Here is a 19,246-nt window from a genome sequence, read left to right as displayed (position 1 = left end):
GAGGGCAGTGTCACTGGCCCTCATATGTGGGATCCGAACCGGGGCCCTCTGGCGTCCCAAACCAGTTCTTAACCATTGCGCCACTCGGCCGGCCCTAGTTGTTATAGTTCTGAGAAGAGTGCCATTGGTATTTTGATAGGGATTGCACTGAATCTGTATACTGCATTAGGTAGTAAGAACATTTTAACAATCCATGAACAATCCATGAACATGGTATATCCTTCCATTTATTTGTATTTACTTTGACTTCTTTCTTCAGTGTCTTACAGTTTTCAGAATACAGGTCTTTCACCTCTTTGGTTAAATTTATTCTTAGGTAGCTTACTTTTTTTGATGCAATTGTAAATGGGATTGTTTTCTTAATTTTTCCTCCTCAACATTCATTAGTAGTGTATAGAAAGGCAACAGATTTCTGAATGTTGATTTTTGTATTCTGCAACTTGACTGAACTCATTTATTTGTTCTGATAGTTTTTTGGTGGAATCTTTAGGTTTCCTATATAAAGTAGCATCATGTCATCTGCAAATTTGAGTTTTACTACTTCCTTTCCAATTCGGATATTTTTTATTTTATTTTTTTTGTCTGATTGCTGTGGCTAGGACTTCCAATATTGTGTTGAATACATCCTTGTCTTGCTGATCTTAGAGGAAAAGCTTTCAGCTTTTCACCATTGAGTATATTAGCTGTGGGTTTGTCTGTACAGCCTTTATTAGGTGGAGGTATATTTTTTCTATACCCATTTTGTTGAGTTTTTATCATAAATAAATGTTGAATTTTGTCAAGTGTTTTTGCATCTATTAAGATGATTGTAGTTTTTATCCTTCATTTTGTTAATGTGGTATATAAAATTGATTGATTATATGGTGTTGAACCATCCTTACATCCCTAGAATAAGTCCCACTTTATCATGGTGAATGGTTCTTTAAATGTGCTGCTGAATTTGGTTTGCTAGTATTCCGTTGAGAATTATGTTCATCAGTGATACTGGCATGTCATTTTTCTTCTTTTGGGGCGTCCTCTCTGGTTTTGTTATCCGGGTAATGACTCATAAAATTGTAAGTTAGGAAGTGTTCCTCCTCTTCAACTGTTGCAAGAGTTTGAGAAGGATTGGTATTAATATGGTAGAATTCACCAGTGAAACCCTAGTCCTGCATTTTAGGTTGTTGGTAGGTCTATGGTTACTGATTCACTCTCCACACTAGTAATCAGTCCAGTGAGATTTTGTACTTTTTCATGATTCAGTCTTGGAAGGTTGTGTGTTTCTAGGAACTTATCCTTTCTTTTGATTTACCAATTTGTTGGCATATTAATTGTTCATAGTAGTCTCTTATCCTTTGTATTTCTGTGGCACCAGGTGTAATATCTCTTCTTTCAATTTTTATTTTGAGTCTTTTGTTGTTGTTGTTCTGATCTTTATTTCCCTCTTTCTGCTAACTTGGGGCTTAGTTGTTTCTTCATTTTCTAGTTTCTTGAGGTATAAATTTACTTATATGGGATTTTTCTTGTGTCTTGAGGTAAGCATTCACGCCTATGAACTTCCTATTTAGAACGCCTTTGCTGCATCCCATAATTTTTGGTATATTTGAATTTTCATTTGTTTCAAGGTATTTTTTTATGTTTCATTAACCCACTGGTTGTCAGTAGCATGTTATTTAATCTCCACATATTAGTGAATTTTCCGATTTTCTTATAATTCGTAGTTTCATACTACTGTGTATGGAAAAGATACTTGATATAATTTCATTCTTCTTAAACTTGTTAAGACTTGGTTTGCGGCCTAACATATGATCTGTCCTAGCAAATCTTCCATGTATACTTGAGAAGAATGTGTATTTTGTTACTTTGCATGAAACGTTCTGTATATATCTGAAGTCCATCTGGTGTAACGTGGCTTAAGGCTGATATTTCCTTATTGATTTTCTGTCTGATGATCCAGCCATACATGCAAATAGAGTATTAAAGTCCCTTGCTGTCTTGTATTGTCTGTTTCTCTCTTTAAGTCTGTTAATATTTGCTTTATATATTTGGGTGTTCCTATACTCGGGGCATAAATACATACAAATTTTATACCCTCTTGGATTGATCCCTTTGTCATTATGTAATGCCCTTGTCTCTTATTACAGTCTTCATTTTGAAGTCTATTTTGTCTGATGTAACTATAGCTACTCCAGCTTTCTTTTGGTTTCCATTTGCATGAAATATCCTTTTGCATTCCTTTATCTTCAGTCTATGTGTGTCCTTACATCTGAAGTGAGTGTCTTGTAGGCAGGACAATATTAAATGAACAGTTCTTTATGATACTTTTCTTTTTTAGCCTAATTTTCTCATTAGATTTTTTTATCTAGATTTTTCAATTTGGTGGCTTTTTGGTCCTCAGCTAATTTGAAATCAGAAGAATTTTTTGGAATGAGTATTGACATCATGCAATGGCTTCTGGCTTTCTAAATAATGAATATTTCAAGTATTACCCTGATATTTAGTTATCAGTACTTAAAAATATTCCCAGAGCCACACACAAGACTGTTATTTTTTAATATGCACAAGCTGCAGACTGTGCTTAGAACCACAGACCCTTCAAAATAATTTGAGCACCAGAAATTTATGGCCATGTCTTAAGTACCTTAGTATTTGGGCAACCATACTAGGAAAAGAAAAGCTACTATGCCATTTTAAAATAACTGAAAGTTTAAAAAAATCGGATATGTATTTTCAGCTCTGGTTTCAGTGTGTATTTGATGCCCTGATGAAAACAAATGTGACCCTTAAGTTTGAAATTAGTATTTAATTTAAAGGGAAAAAAATGGCACTTAGATATTTTTGGACTCAAGGTTATAGGAAAAAGGAAAGTTATTTCAGCACAACAGAGTTATACAAAGATAGTTGGAATAAATCCAGACTTTGAAGAAGATGAGTACTTTTACTTAGTACTGGAAAATACAGGCTGTTTTCTACTGTCCTTGGCCTTGCTGTAATAAGATGGTGGCCAATTGGTATTGACAAAATAAAAGGCCTGGGGCGTCACTGTTTTCTTGTTCACTATTAACATCAATGAACTGAAAATCTCCCCAATAGCATTCTTTTCAATGTGATGTTATTCAGATGGCAGCAATGATAATCATGGAAATAGGAGGTCTGGCCATGCCTACTCTCTAGCCTTCTATAAGGGAACCTTACAGAAACTAATGCTAAAACATGCATTCATTATGCATGTTCTCTGTAGCAGGCACTGTACTAAGTGCTCAACACAAATTATCTCAGTTAATTCTTCCAGATATTTGTGATATCCATTTTTATAGATGGAGAAAGAGTGCATCTCAGAGAGGTTAAGTAACTTGTCTGAGGTAACCCAGCCAAGTAAATGGCTGAGCTGATCAGAGCTTGAGCTCATACCCACCGTGCCTGGTAAACATCACCAACACTTGATAAAGAGAAGAGCTAATTCTATTGTAGAGAAATTGTGCATGAGAAATAGTTCTCTTATCACAAAACTAGAGAGCTGATTGTGGACTGTTTTGAGTATTTTTACAGCAGTGACAAAACATCACCCATATCCATATGTACATTTTTTATCTTGTTCTTTTCCTCCTGAACACTGCAGTTGTGGGGAAGGGGCACAGATACCGTTATTACAGCCCTTTCACTTCTCTGTGATTACGTTAGTAATTAGGAGTTACGATTGAGAAAGTATCTGATTGAAATCTATAGATAATTTCAAAAGAAGTTTTGAGAGTGGTTTGACAAGTATTGGCTGACTTAATCTCACAGTGATTAGTTTCAAACATCTGTAAAAGGAACCAGCACAATCACTACTGTTATACTGCTGCCAACAGACACATTTTGCTAGAAATGAAAAAACTGTGAACTGATTGTTAGCTTGCTAGGGCTGCCATACCAAAGGACCACAAACTGGGTGGCTTAATCAACAGTATTGCTTGTCTTACAGTTCTGGAGGCTAGAATCCAAGATCAGATTGTCAGCAGGGTTGCTTCCTCCTGAGGGCCCTGAGAGAATCCGTTCCATGCCTCTTGCCTAGTTTTTAGTGGTTTGCGGGCAATCTCTGGCATTCCTGTTTATGGAAGCATCAACCTGATCTCTGCCTTTGTCTTCAGATGGCGTTCTTCCTGTGTGTGTGAATGATATCCCCATTTTGTAAGGATAAGAGTTACTTACCTCCCATTTCCCCTTATAAGGCCCACCCTAATGACATCATTTTAACTTGATTACTCTGTAAAGATCGTATATCCAAATAAGGTAACATCCTTATAATAAGGTTAGGACTTTAGCATAAAAATTTGGGAGGGACACAGTTCAACTTGTAACTCTGAGCAGGAACAACTGTGTGTCACATCCACCCCTTCCCTGGCAGCTCCACCTCCCTAGACCTACACCGAGGTGTTGTCTACTGATAGTATGTCGTTTATTGAATGAGTTGTATGTAGTAGGGAGCCTCTCCTTTCCAGAATAATACCAAAGTAATAAACGTCCAGTGATTCAAAGTTGGAAGTTCTTTCCAGCAGCCTGGACCTGCTTCAGTATTGGAAGCCTGCAGTGGGGAAGCTACACTGTTGGCTTCCTTCCTTGCTCTGCCTTCTCCCCTCACTTCTGCTGGTTTTGACCCTTAAAGGATCAGGCCAGAAGGGTAGAAAGCCAGTGGGGTAAAGGCTGGGATGTTTTCAGCTGGCAGGGGTGCCCTCATGGCCAACTTGGATCTCTTAGTAGGCTCCTGGGAAACCCTCCACCTGGGGCCTCCACCACTTTAGTTCCCTTGATGCTGTCGGGCCTCTCCACCCCCTCCACCCCTCCGCCCCAACCCGCCCAGCTGACCCTCTATGAAGAATTCTCCGGAGGCTATCTTTTAAGGCAACGCCGTGGGGCCTGAGTTAGTTCATGGAAACAAGCATCTCTGCTGTCAGTGGAAATAGTCTGCTCCCAGTTCAGCCTTTTAAACTCTGCTGACAGGTAGAGACGGCTCAGCCACACCGTCTCACTTTGAGATGTTCCTTTTCAGGCTTCAGTTGAATCTTAGTTTCTGTCCCTTCAAGTCCAGGAGATACTGGTCCTGCCCTTGGGGTGTTTCCCTTGGAGCCTTTCCAGCTTAGTTTGAAATGAGGGTTAGCGTTCTCTTCTTTTCCCCCTGGGTGAGGCGGGAGTGAACGCACAGCAGTGACACTCTCCAGTAACTTACCCTCTTCTGGCCTTTACAACTTCCTTTTTTGTTGTTTTGATTTTGTTTTTAGTATTTTTTTTATTTTATTGAGATATGATTGACGTGTGACATTAGATTCAGGTACACAGCATGATGATTCCATATTTGTGAAATGATCAACCAAAATAAGTTTAGTTAACATCTGTCACCATATGTAGTTACAATTTTTTTTCCCTCGTGATGAAAACTTTTAAGATCTACTCTCTTAGCAACTTTCAAATACAGTCACCATCTGTACATTACATTCCCACAACGTACTCGTTTTTATTTTATAACTGGAAGTTTGTACCTTTTGACCCCTTCACCCGTTTCATCCACCCCCATGCCTTTACAACTTCTTCTTAGAGGCTGGAGGAGACTGAATGGCCAAGACTGGCAAAGTCAGGTAGGGCATAACCCTTTGCAGGTGCTAACTCTGCCACCCCCTGGACGTGTACTAGGCAGTAACTGAACAGCTAAGAGACAGGGGAGACAAGCAGCACGAATGACCTTTACTTACACTACAGGCTGGGAGTTGGGTCACCGGGTGTGAGTTCTGACCTTGAGAGCATCCTTGCTTGCAGTTGACACATTTAAACATCATGAAACACAGCCTAATACAAACTTACTTGCCTGTTTTGTCAATTTGTAGATATTCTCAGCGGCTCAGTTGTTTCTTTAACACACTTGGATTTTCTTTGTGGAGAACTAACCTGTTATACATAGCTCCCCATTTTTGCCCATGTGATTTTGTATAGTATCAGAAGAATTTGCTGATTTGGGCAGGGAAAAGGGAGTGGGCTGTGCGTCTGCTGAATCCAAGAGCAGGACTGTGTTCATTGTTTTACTCTGCAAAGATCATTCTTTTCTAAACATAGGATATAAACACTGATGCTTTGCTGTATTTAATTTCACTACAATAGAATTCATTCACTAGTTTCAAGTGAAAGGTGATTATTTTAATGTTAAAGTGTATTGTATCCATGTAGAGCATTCAGAATTGAATAATAAAAGATTAGTTCAACTTCACAGCATTTGTATCAATTTGAAAATTATAACTTATTGGTCTATATACTACAAAAATATTAATTCTTTTGGCCTTAAAAATATTAGATAATACTCAATGGGAGAGTATTAGAGACCCAAATAGACCACACAGTAGAGATCAAGAAAATGTAATAGAAATTTGAAGCGTTCAAAGCTCCTTGGAAGGATGTGGTAGAGAAACTTTAAATTATAAAAACCCTTATATATCCATTAATTTATTCATCCATTCAACTAATATTTGTGATAGGAAGTATGGTAAGACGTTTAGACAGATGGTCAAGAGATTGTCCCTATATTGAAGGAACACAATCCTCTGGGTTTTATTTGTTTCACATCTTCACAAAAATTCCTAACTTTATGTAAATCTAGGCTTGGTTCCAGTTGAGTATTTTACTACTTTGAGATATTTTGCTGCTATGTAGTGCAAAGCATTAATGGACTAAGTATCTTGCACGTTGTTGTATCTGTTAGACCTCTTTCTTTACGTGTGACCATGAAAGTCGTAGTGAAGTGGGATCTTGATTCCCTAAGTCACAGCTCCAGTTTTAATGTTTCTTGTTATTCTTACAGGGAATAACCCACATGTGCCTGTCAGCCATACAAATGAATCTTCCAAAAGCACTGTGAAACCATCTACAACTCCAGTTTCCTCAGCCTCAAAAAATGAGACAATTACCACCTTGAAACCCACAGCAAAACCATCAACAACTCCAGGTTCCTCGGTCTCAAAAAATGGGACAGAGACCACCTTGAAACCCATAACATCCAAAATGACAACACCACAGGTCTCAACAAATAAGACTTCCACCACCTTAAAGTCTACGACCAAAGTAACAAGTGTCTCACAAAACACAACCCAGATGTCAACATCCACGATGACCACAACCCACAATAGTTCGGTGACATCAGTAACAAGTAAGTATTAAAATTGACCTGTTTTTCCCATGCCGAAAACAGCTGTTAAATGCCACCTTTTCATCATCATTCCATTCTGCAAACTAAATAAAGTTAGGCAGTGATTTCCTATTAAATAAGTTAGTTGTAGCGATCAGGAAAAGAGTCGATTGACTTAGCGTTCTTGTCCCTTTCAGAAAATCAATGCATTTACAACTTAATCATGCCAAATAATGACCATATAAGGCCCATCTGTGAATAAGTAATCTATCCTAACTGGATTTTATTTTACATGGTTTGAAAATTTGTCATACCTTTATCTCTCTCCCTCATTATAGGAAGGAATTAGGCAGGCTCAATCTTCATGATTTTTTTTTTTTTTTAAAGATTTTTATTGGGGGAATTGGGGGAATGGGAACAGTGCTGGGGAATTGGGGGAAGGGGAACAGACAAGTTGCTGTCGTCTTGTTCTTCAATCTAGTTGTGGAGGACGTTGCTTCACTGGCCCAAGTTGGCACCATCATTTCGCTCTTCTCTGGCGAGGCAGATCAGTCGCCGGCTTCTGGACGGCCGCTCACTGCGGCTGCTGGCCGCTCACGCTGGCTGCTGGCTACATACTGTAGCCCATGGCAACCCACTGCCACAGGGGCTGCAGCCCACGCCGTCGCCGGCGACTCATGGCAGCCCAGCTCCAGGTTGAGCTGCTGTTCAGCATCTTAGCTGTGGAGGGCAGTGTCACTGGCCCTCATATGTGGGATCCGAACCGGGGCCCTCTGGCATCCCAAGGGAGTTCTTAACCATTGCGCCACTCGGCCGGCCCAATCTTCATGATTTCTAAGCCGAAATCATGGTGAACCTCATTTAATTCATTTGTGCCATAAAGATATTTTAAAATGGTATCAGATATAATCATGTATGTAGTATCAAGAACCTCAGCAGTCTATCTTTTGCATTTTTAAAAATCGTATCCCTTGAAACCATGTATTCAAAAACCTTATTTAAGATTGTTTTTTTAAGTTATCCAACATTGAATTTCTATTTCAAAGCTAGTGATTAAATTTATCAGAACAAATACCAGACTATGGTTTCTTTTGTGTGTTTTTATTTATTTTATTCCATCTAGTTTATTTTCTTTATTAGTCCAATTTATGTATGGAAATCTACTTAAATGTGTCAGGGACTCTTGCCACAATAAAGGCAAAACAGTTTAAATTCCCAATTGATTCAAAAGGAGAAATCTGAAACATTTCTTCAAATGGGACCCAGTTTCAAGACTACAGCTGTGTTACCCAGACCTATTTTGTTGAGGCAGGCATGAACCCTTAAGAGAATTCCTAAGGAAAAATATTCCACAAGTCTTGCTGCCTGTGAGGTTTTGGTAGAGTATCCAAGTCTCACACCATCAAATACCTTAAGACAGGCACTAGGGGTTTTTCTTTAAGAAATGTGTTGGATAAACTGAAGAAAACTAGAGTGAGGCAAGTCACTAGTCACACTGGAGAGCAACTTTCTATGGTTAGATTCCCCCCTTTTGAATTCAGCATTCATTGATATAGAAATTCAGGAAGTTTTAGCTTATTACAATGTTTTTAAAAACCACTAAAGCCTATTTTGTTTTGCTCTGTTTTCTTCTAGTCACAGCAACTGTAAATTCTAAAGAAAATAAGGGATCAAAATTTGATATTGGCAGCTTTGTTGGTGGTATTGCATTAACACTGGGACTTTTATCTGTCCTTTACATTGGATGTAAAACGTACTATTCAAGAAGAGGCATTCGGTATAGAACCATGTGAGTTTTGATTGGCCAATACTTTTTTATTATTTCTGTATTTCTTTAAATCTCATGACAAAGTATCAGAGTGGGGCAGTGTTCATTTCATCTTAGGGATAATTTGTAGATTTATGAGTTACAGTCCCATCAAAGTAAATTGTTTATGTACAGCTTCTGATTATAATTATTTACAAACAAAAATAGACACATATACCTATAAAAATGTATTTTATTGGTGGCATACATTTTTTTTTCAAACACAACGTTAGGCCAACCCTTTTCACTTGCTTGTAGCTCTAATCGTAAGAAATACCTTATCCTGTCTCGTGTGGCTGTTGACCTAGCACGTCTTGTTTCTTTGTCAGTAGCACTAAAAACATGGTTTTTGCTTTCTATGACACAGAAAGCAACTAAAGGAATTCTTCTGACAGCCACATTTTCCCTGATAATTTACTATATCAAATGAGTTGTTAGTAAAACATACATTATCATTTTATCTGTAGTAAAACTGTCTTTTTCAGGTGAGTTTGATCAAGTCCTGATAACCAAACCATGTTCACCCTTCTTGTAATTCTATAGATCTTAATGATTTTTGGAGGTATTATCTCCCAGCTTTTGTTACTCCAACAACATCCTCTCGGTTCTTTCGAGTCTTACATGTACAAATATCACCAATTCATTCATTTGCTTTTAATGTATATAAACACCATAGAATTGATGACAGTTTTCCAGAATTTGTTCTTAAGTTGTTGTACACATATGCATCCCACACAAACTTTTCATGTCATGAACATTTGAGAAATACTGATGAAGCCTTAAAATTTGCAGTATTTTAAAAAACGCTACAGGTTTCTAGAAATAGTTATCATCTGTTTTCTTGGTAAATTTAAGCAGTTAAACAAGAGGCACATTTTGATTATATTAGTAAATTAAATGCCCCATTTTTCTGTACCATCAACTATAAAACAGTGAAGCAGTTAAATGAAGATGTGCGATTTTCCTTTTAAACTGCGTTAACTACAAAGTATGGAATTTTAGCTTTGTGGGCTAATTGTTTTCCACATATACATGACCACATGCTGCATACCCTGTGGGTAAGTCGGAGTCCAGAGTCCCCATTACTGTAAGGGAACTGTGCTGGCAGAAGCAGAATTTGACTCTAATTGGAGTCTTTATTTTCAGATAGGAAAAGGAGATAGTGAAAATACCACATTTAGTTGAGTCTAAGTACACGATTTAGGTTTTTTCCACATTTTAACACCTCTGAAATTAGAATATATCTTAGAGTTGATGCAATGAGAAAGCACTGTGTTTTTCTTAGTGCTACATAAAAAATAGTGCATTTTAAAGCCAGTAGTTCCTTTGAAGTTATAAAAAATGACAATGCATAAGTAGGGAGTTAATGTTTGTCCCATTAAAGAAATTAAGACCAGCTATGTCTAGTAATAATGAGCATTTCTAGTTTTCATTTGTTGGATAATAACTGATTAAAATGTTAATCATTTTATGTTTCTTGCAATTGCATGGAGAGACAGTGGAGTGAAATAGTTAAGGGATGGGGTCTGGGTCATACAGACTTAGTTTTGAGTCTGGTTGACCACTGAGTGACAGGGTGCCTTGCCACGCATACAGAAACGAGGCGCATAGTGTTCAAGACGAGAGTTCACATGCTTGCTTAGCTTCTGATCATCTACCTAATCTAAAATGGGATGATGGATAAATAAAGCAAATAAATCAAAGTGCCCTCTACACAGGGTTACTGTAACGATTAGATGAGTTAAGGATGTAAGTCTACAGTATAAATCTGGCACATAGTAAATGCTCAAAAAATAACGATTTTCTTTTTTAAAGAGGGTGAGAATAGTTAACTGGTGAAAAGTCACACACTCACTAAACTGCAGAGCAGAGATCTGAGTGCAGGTCTGTTTGGCAACCTGAACTACTGTTTGAATTCTGCCACAACAGGACACCACATACTTTCATTTAAGAAACCTGACACAATCACAATGAATTTTGATCCTGAAACTTGAAACTGTTACTTTACTTAAAAATATAATTACATAAGTAGTTTTGACAAATACAAAACAAAGTAATTTTAACTTTTGCTATATTACAGTGATGAACATGATGCCATCATTTAAGGAAATCCAAGGACCGATGGAAAGAAGATTGACGCAACTCTATCAATTAGTTGAAGACAACATTCTCTTTTTGAAAACAGTATAAACAGGCCATGCCTATGATGTATAATACATAAATGTGTAAAAACTCCTCATGATTACTAAAGGTAAACAGGGCTTGGTTTGGGTTTTTAATGAACATTTGGAGCGTACAGTTAATGCAATGCTTATCTTCACTTCTAGAAAATATATGAGACAAACATGTTCTGTCCCATTTTTCTGTAGCATGGGTCACACAGGGCCAATAATTGGAAAGCACCCTGAAGGGCACGATGCCCTCTTGGCATACACAAGGAGCTTGTCATGGCCCTCGAGATGTTGATTGTCTTTGTTCACAGAACAATTTCAGTGCTGTTCAGGGCTGGATCTATCCTAATTACTAGTGTCACACAATGGAAATTTTATGAGTAAACCGGGTCTTAAGCATAATTTTAGTTTAAGTGTCTCTTTAGAAAGCACCAGTATTTTAATGTTTCAAAGCTTAGTACTTGGTTTAGAAACAAAATGTACCAGCCCCCCAAAACAGCAGAAACAATACCTAGGCTTAGCCCTGTTAGAGAGCCACTGGAGAGCCTGTGTTTTTATTAATAATTTCTTTTGAGCTTTCAATGGCATTTGATATAACTTTCTTTTGTTTCCTCTCTAATTTCAGCAAATTTCAATGTTTAACATGATAATGTTTTAATGAGTTAGTTCTTAGTATTAAATAAGAAGTTAGATTACTTGCTACTGTGAGGATATCATCACCACTGGAAATTGCTTTATTTTATAGTCAGCTATTACCTATTTAGTGACTATTTTTGAAATGTGTGTAGATCTGCTTTCAATAACTAGAAATGTTTAATGTAGTGTAAACACACCTAACTTAAAAGAAAAAAAAAAGCCCCTTATATGAATTCCAAAACAGTTAGAACTCTGTATAGTCAGAATATAGGTTAACGCTGTTTATCAAGCCAGGGATTGTGGAGCTCCCCTCAGGCTACTAAACCTACAGGATGAAAAGGCTGCCTTTTCCTGCACTGTTGATTTTACTCAAAAATTAGGGGAAACAGCATTTTCACACTGAAACACCTATGTATTTTGGAATAAATTCTCATGACGTTTTAAAACAGAAAATTTTAAGACAGCAAATTTCCTGTTTCCTTATTTGGGAATTCTTCAGACACTCCTCTTCCTGCCTTGCTGAAGATGAGGCACTTTTCATATGTGTTATGTTAATGGAGAGAAAAAGCACAGTATTGTAGGGACACCAATATTAGCCAACGTATTTTGGAGTGTTTCAGTTTTACAGTTTATATTCCAGCACTCAAAACTCAGGGTCAAGTTTTAACAAAAGATATATTTAGTCAACTAAATGTAAATACTAAGATACTATTTCTGTCTTAGAATGGTCAAAGTAAATCACACCAAGTTCTAATAGTCTAAAAATGAGCTAAGATGTCCTAAAGAACATGCACCTACATTTAATAGGAATTAAATGTAACTTTTGTGATCAGCTTTTGGTTTACAGAGAATATCATGTATCAAGAATTTTGATACAAAAGGATCATTTCTACTACTCACTGTGCATTATGGCTAATTAATGTGATGAATATGGATCAAAAAATCATCAAAAGTATGAATATGACAGGATGTATGTGACACATGCAAAGTGGAAGAATTATTATGAAACATGTTTATTTAGTTTGAAAAAAGATGGGCTTGATAGGTAAGCTGTATGTTACTAATTAGCCCTGACTGGTCTTTCAACTACTGCTTTAATATTTTGCAAAATATACTTAAGATACATTTTATAGAAATGGGCGCCTTTTAAATATAACTTGATTGTCCCTTGCATTCTTGATATTTGAGTACTTCAAATTAGTCAGAACTTTGTAGACAGGCTTGAAATTTCCTTGAATACTTGTTTCTTTAGCACTTTGAAGTTAAAAAAACCACTTTTTAAAAAGTATTAAATGTCATTATATGCCTTTAAAGTTTCCTGTGCTTTGGGTTTGAAATAATTTAGTTGTCTTTTCTCTGTATATAAGTTGTATAATTTGTTACTTTCAAATACCAGTACTTTAATGCAGTCAAGTTTTTATTTTTTTTTGGTTATGTGCAAAAATTGGGAGAAACTAATGCAAATCAATATTTAGCTTTGGAGCTCATTTCTTAAACATAAATTTATCTTTCTATATACGTTTACTCAAGCAAATGTTCAGTTTTATTGTATTTACTTGAAAAGCAATCCAGATGTATATCTAAATGTTAGGCAGAATCTAATCAATGATTTTTAAAATTTCCTTGGCTAATCCATAAAATGAATAATTCAAATACAGATAAATGAGAGTTGGCAGTGTATTACAGTGATAATTTTGTATACTTCAGAAAAAAAATTGTAAGCAAATTCCTTTTTCCTTTTTATTACAATGACCAGCTTTTGATATTTCATTCTTACTGAGATATATTTTTAGAATAAAATTTTGTCCTCCAAGAGATTTGTGTGTGTGATTTTGATTTATTTCATCAAACTCAAGAAGAATCAGCAGGATAGGAAAAACCAAATAAAAAGGCAGATTGTTGGGGCTAGATTGACACGAGAAGTGTAGTTACCTGGAGCTTCAGCATCACCCGGACATTTGTTACCAGCACATTCCTGAGCCCCACCCCAGACGTACTGAATCAAACCTCTGGCGTGCAGCCCAGCAATCAATATTTTGTTTTAACAGTCCTACCAGGTGACTGATCTGATGAACAACGTTTGAGAAGCACTGCTCAAAAACTTTTCATCTGAAGCTACTTTAATTATGCTGGGTAGTATTTTCAAAATAGGTATATTCATAGTAAAAATAAAAAACGACCTTTCCCTATATAAATCAACTGCAAATGCATTAATGTATAGTATGGTTATTTTCAACAGTTTTTTTTTCTTTAAACAATATAATTTAACTTTATCTGAGAATAACTTAAATATAATCAAGATGGTGCAGTCTTCAGGGAATCCTTTATATATCAAAAAATACCCAGTTACAGAGTTATTTGTACACAATTCTTCCTCCTTACCCTTGCTTTGGCTTCATTCTGGGCACAGTTTACGTCCCCACCTACTTCAGGTATGTATTGCTGGGTGTGTATTGCTTTAGACCCAGTGGTATAGGAGTATATGTAATAAACAGCATTATCTGTTTAAAAAAAAATACCCCTTTAACTTTCAGCTAAATATTTTTTAAAAATTAAAGTATGCTGTACATATAAAACAATGCGGACAGTAACGTCACCAAGATGGCAACATAGGTCACTCCTGACTTCGCTCTCCCTCACAAGAAAAACTAATAACTATACTCATGGATAAGAGACCAAGACACACTGCATTAGAGGTGTGGCTGCATATTGACTGCATTTCCCCTTCCCCAGCCACCACAGCACCATGCCAAGAGGTCTCCCCAGAACCAGTAGTTCCCCCATTGCAAAAAGGTTTCCCAGGGTAGACATCCACTTCCCCAGAAATCTGGGTTGCTTCTCATGAGCTCCCATTCTGGTCTCTCCCTGGAAATCTGTGGGGCTTGACCACTGGGAGTCTGTAATGGAGAAGGGCAAGGGCTTGCAACAATTTGCACTCAGAAGTTGGCAGAGCTCCTACCTGAAATGCCCACGTAGTACTCCCAAGCAGTGGCTTTGCTCATCTGTAGATAGAGTCAAGGTGATGGTGCAGTATGATGAGGGAACGTGGTGGGATGCAGGTCTGCCTGACTGAGGTCCTCAAACAGAGCCTTACCAGCCCTGGAGCCTATTCTAACCCTGCTAGGTCAGGGGAGCTGAGTCAGCCCTGCCCACTGATGAGTATAGATCTAGAAGAAATGTGAAAATTATTAGAAATATACAACCTACCAAGGCGGAATCCAGAAGAAAGAGAAAATCTGAACAAATCAATTACTAGTAAGGAGATTCAATCAGTAATCAGAAATCTCCCAATAAAGAAAAGCCCTGGATTAGATGGCTTCATTGTTGAGTTTTACCAAACATTTAAAGATGAATTAATGCCAAGCCTTCTCAAATTCTTCAAATAAAAAATCAAACAGGAGGGAACATTCCCAAACTTATTTTACAAGTTCAGCATTACCTAACACCAAAGCTAGAAAAGGACACTACTAGAAAACTACAGTGCAATATCCCTGACGAATATAGATGCAAAAGTTCTGAACAAAATAATAGCAAGCCAAATTCAACAACAATATTAAATGAATCATTTACCATTATGAAGTGGGATTTATCCCTTAGACACAAGGATTGTTCAACACCCACAAATCAATTAATGTGATACATCACATTAGGGAAAAAAAAAAAAGCCTGATCATCTCAATAGCCACACAAGTATTTGACAAAATTCAACATCTGTTCATGATAAAAACAACAAATTAAGTACAGAAGGACTGTACCTGTGAACGAGACCAGCTCGCTCAACCGAAAGCCCCTGGCTCATCAGCCAGGAGCTCACCAAATGGGTACCAGAGAGGATTGGGTGGGAGATGAAAAAAGAGAAGAAAGACAAAGTGCGGGGACAGGAGGGACTCTGTCTGCTGGTGGCAAAACTGAGACCTCGTTTATTGGGCATACAAGATTCTTAAGGGGAAGCGATTTCCTCATTCTAGGGAGTGATTCCCTAAAGCTAAAACTCCTGGGCTGAGGAGAAACAATTTCTCCTCAGCAACAAGCTATGTTATACACAATATAAACCAATGATACAGCTAGGCAAGGTTAAACGGAGGCAAATCCAAACTGCTCCAAAGCCGCTCACCCCAGGCCTGTATCTACCTGGAGACCCAAGCTTGCCAACCTAATGCCTCAGTGTCCCTGGCTGATCCCAGCCAGCTCCCAATATATGTCAATATAATAAAGGCCACATATTACAAACATAGCTAACATACTCCTGAAAGGTTGCAAGGTTTCCCTCTAATCAGTAATAAGACAAGGGTGCCCACTCTCACCAATCCTATTCAACGTAGCACTGAAAGCCAAGCAAGAAAAAAAAAAAGTCATCAGAATTGGAAAGGAAGAAGTAAAATTGTCTCTATTTGCAGATAACATGACTTTATATATAGAAAATCCTAAAGATTCCACCACAAAAATGTTAGATGTAATCAAATTCAGTAAAGATGCACGATAACAAAATTTACAAAAAGCATTAACATTTCTGTACACTAACAATGAGTTATCTGAAAAATAAATAAAATAATCCCATTTATAATACTATTAAAAACTGTAAAATGCATAGGAATAAATTTAACCAAAGAGGTGAAATATCTCTACTCTGAAAACTACAAGACAGGAAAGAAATCAAGGAAGAAACAAATGGTAAGGTATCTCAAATGCATGGATTGGAAGAATTACTATGGTTAAAATGTCAATACTCAAAAGCCATCTACAGACTTACTGCAATCCCCAAGATGCCAAAGACATTTTTTACAGATGTAGCACAATCAGTCCTAAAATTTGTATGGAACCACAAAAGACCCCAAATACCAAAGCAATCCTGAGGGGGGAAAAAAAAGTGGGAAGCATTACACATCCTGATTTCAAGCCGTATTATAAAGCTATCCATAGTTGTCAAAGGAGAGCTGATGAGGGGATAAGGAAAAAAATCAATTTAAATAAAATGAAGTTATTTAATCAGAACAGTATGGTACTGGCATAAAAACACACACAGACCAACAGAACAAAATCAAGAGCCCAGAAATAAACCCAAACATATATGGTCAACTAATATTTGACAGGAGAACCAAGAATACTTCCTGGAGAAAAGACAGTCTTCAGTAAATGGTTCTGGGATAATTGGGTATTCATATGTAAAATAATGAAACTAGACTCCTGTCTTACAACACTCACAAAAATTAAATGGATTAAAGACTTAAATGTAAGACCAGAAACCATAAAACTCCTAGAGGAAAAAATAGGAATAAAAAATCTTGATATGGGTCTTGGCTATGAATTTTTGGATATGACACCTAAAACACAAGCAACACAATTAGGACTATATTAAACCAAGAAATATACGTAAGAAGAAACATTTAGGCTGGCCAAGTGGCTCAGCTGGTTAAGAGCTTGCTCAAAAGCGCGAGCTCTAAGTTAACAGGGTCGCCGGTTCGATTCCCACATGGGCCAGTGATACTGTGCCCAAACTGAGCTGCTGCTGAGCTGCCAACAGGAGGCAGGATGGCTCAGCTGGTGAGAGCACATGCTCCTAACAACAAGGTTGCCTGTTGGAGATGGTGGACTACACCCGCCCGCAACTAAGATTGAACACGGCACCTTGAGCTGAGCAGCCGCAAGCTGCTGACAGGTGGCCGGATGGCGAATGGACTTGAAGCTGAGCTAGCTGCGCCCTCCACAACTAAGATTGAAGGACAACAACTTCGCTGATTTCCTTCTCCAATTTCCCAACACTGTTCCCCTTCCCCAATCCCCCAATAAAATCTTTTTTTAAAACAAAGGATCCTGAAAAACATTCACATAACCACATGTATGCACATGTATGCACACACCTACACACATTGAATATCTTGAAATTTAATGCTGATTACCATTGGGGAGGAGACTGAAAGTAGTGGTGGGAGAAATTAAGGAGAACTTAAACATTTATTTTTTACACTTACCCTGTTTAAATATTTTACAAGTATGTATTCAATTTTTACTTGGCCGTTAAACAAAACAATCAAAACTAACAAAACAGAGTGGAACACAATGCTATGACTCAATTTATCCAGGTCAGACACGAAACAAGATGCTGGCTACTTGGGGATCGGACCAACGACATTGTCATTAGCACAGCCTGCTAATAACAAAACACAGTTCTTACATGCAGTTATTAGAACCCGCTATAACCTGTGAGAAAGGAGGACGGAAATTGACCTTCATAGAAAAGCTGAGGATCAGTGAGTTAGAATGGGGTTGGAGAAAGCCTTATAAATGGTAGAACTGAGCTTAGAGGCAAAGTCTTTGGGTTTGAAATTCTGGGTTCTTTTCACTGTACCACACTACACAACACAGTCACATGGCTTTCAACAAGATCATGACCTACTCCCCTATTGTCAGAGCTGCTAAGGATTAAAAGCTCCAAGGGCTTGTTGCTTTAAACCTGTCTGGACATCAGTATATCAGAAATACTCATATAACAGGACCTAGCATAATTATCAATTATAATCATGATTTTTCCATTTCTACTAAGCTAACCATGCATATCCCAACAGACCAACCAGGCAACATAAGCCACGTGGGTTTGTGGGACCCACTTCTTTTACTCAAATTCAGAACCAATAAAGGATTTAAGGAGTCATCACCGATACCATCTTTATTATTGATAAAGGCTTTAAAGGACAACACCTAAATGTAGGTTTCCTAATACTGAATCCCAGAATGAAACAACCTTTACCACTCAGTCACTGGACATACGGAAACACAAGGCTGGTCCCTGTGATGCCCAAATCAGAGAGAAGCAGAGCACACTCTCTGCAGGCAGGCTGGCTCCCAGAGAGGAAGAAGAGGAAAGATGGGATGGAGTTGCTAGGCATACTCAAGTTTCTCCCCCAAAGCACCAAGAAGGGAAATGCAGGGGCAAAGAGAAAGCCTTCTATGCTGAAGGAAACCTCAAAGAGAGGACTAAATGTTCTCCTTTAATACAATTCTTCCTGGGTTAATTTTTCTAAAGACTAAGACTAACCGTTACCATGCACCAGTGGTTCTTAAAGGCTGGTCCAAGGATCTCTGATGGTCCCAAGAAACTTTGGGAGCTCTGAAAATTCAAAAATAATACTAAGATGTTAGCCATTTTCACAGATGGTGCAAATACAATGGTGGTAAACCTGCTGGTATCTTATCATGAATCAAGGTAGTAACATCAAGTACAATAGCAGCCGTATTAAGCACTGTCACATACACCCAGTAAGAAAATTGCCACTTGCATGTATGACTATTCTTTATGAAACAGTAAAATTATTTTTATTAAATCCGACCCTTGGGTAGACATCGTTTTAATTTACATGACAAAATGCAAAATACACATAAAGTGCTTATGCTACATACAATAGTATGATAATTGTTTCAGAGAAAATCACTTGTGATTGAATTGCAATCTGAAATTGCTGCTTGTTTCATGGAATACCATTTTTACACAAAAGAATAACTGACAAAAAT

The 19,246-nt window shown here is 37.5% G+C and overlaps 1 protein-coding gene across 1 annotated transcript in view; it reads left to right on the top strand.

The window, feature by feature from the left end:
* Positions 1-13,557, top strand: part of LOC109376361 (uncharacterized) — a 48,598-nt gene extending 35,041 nt beyond the window's left edge. The window contains exons 6-8 of the mRNA XM_019632267.1: positions 6,803-7,147; positions 8,762-8,915; positions 11,014-13,557. Of these exons, the coding sequence (XP_019487812.1) occupies positions 6,803-7,147; positions 8,762-8,915; positions 11,014-11,038 (524 nt within the window). The 3' untranslated portion in view covers positions 11,039-13,557. The remainder of the gene's footprint in view (positions 1-6,802; positions 7,148-8,761; positions 8,916-11,013) is intronic.
* Positions 13,558-19,246: the final 5,689 nt, after the last annotated feature.

This window comes from Hipposideros armiger, unplaced genomic scaffold (genome assembly GCF_001890085.2).
Source record: "Hipposideros armiger isolate ML-2016 unplaced genomic scaffold, ASM189008v1 scaffold_1114, whole genome shotgun sequence".
In the NCBI taxonomy this organism is placed as follows: domain Eukaryota; kingdom Metazoa; phylum Chordata; class Mammalia; order Chiroptera; family Hipposideridae; genus Hipposideros; species Hipposideros armiger.
The sequence above is the reverse complement of the archived record's forward strand: the minus strand, read 5'-3'. Positions and strand labels throughout refer to the sequence as shown.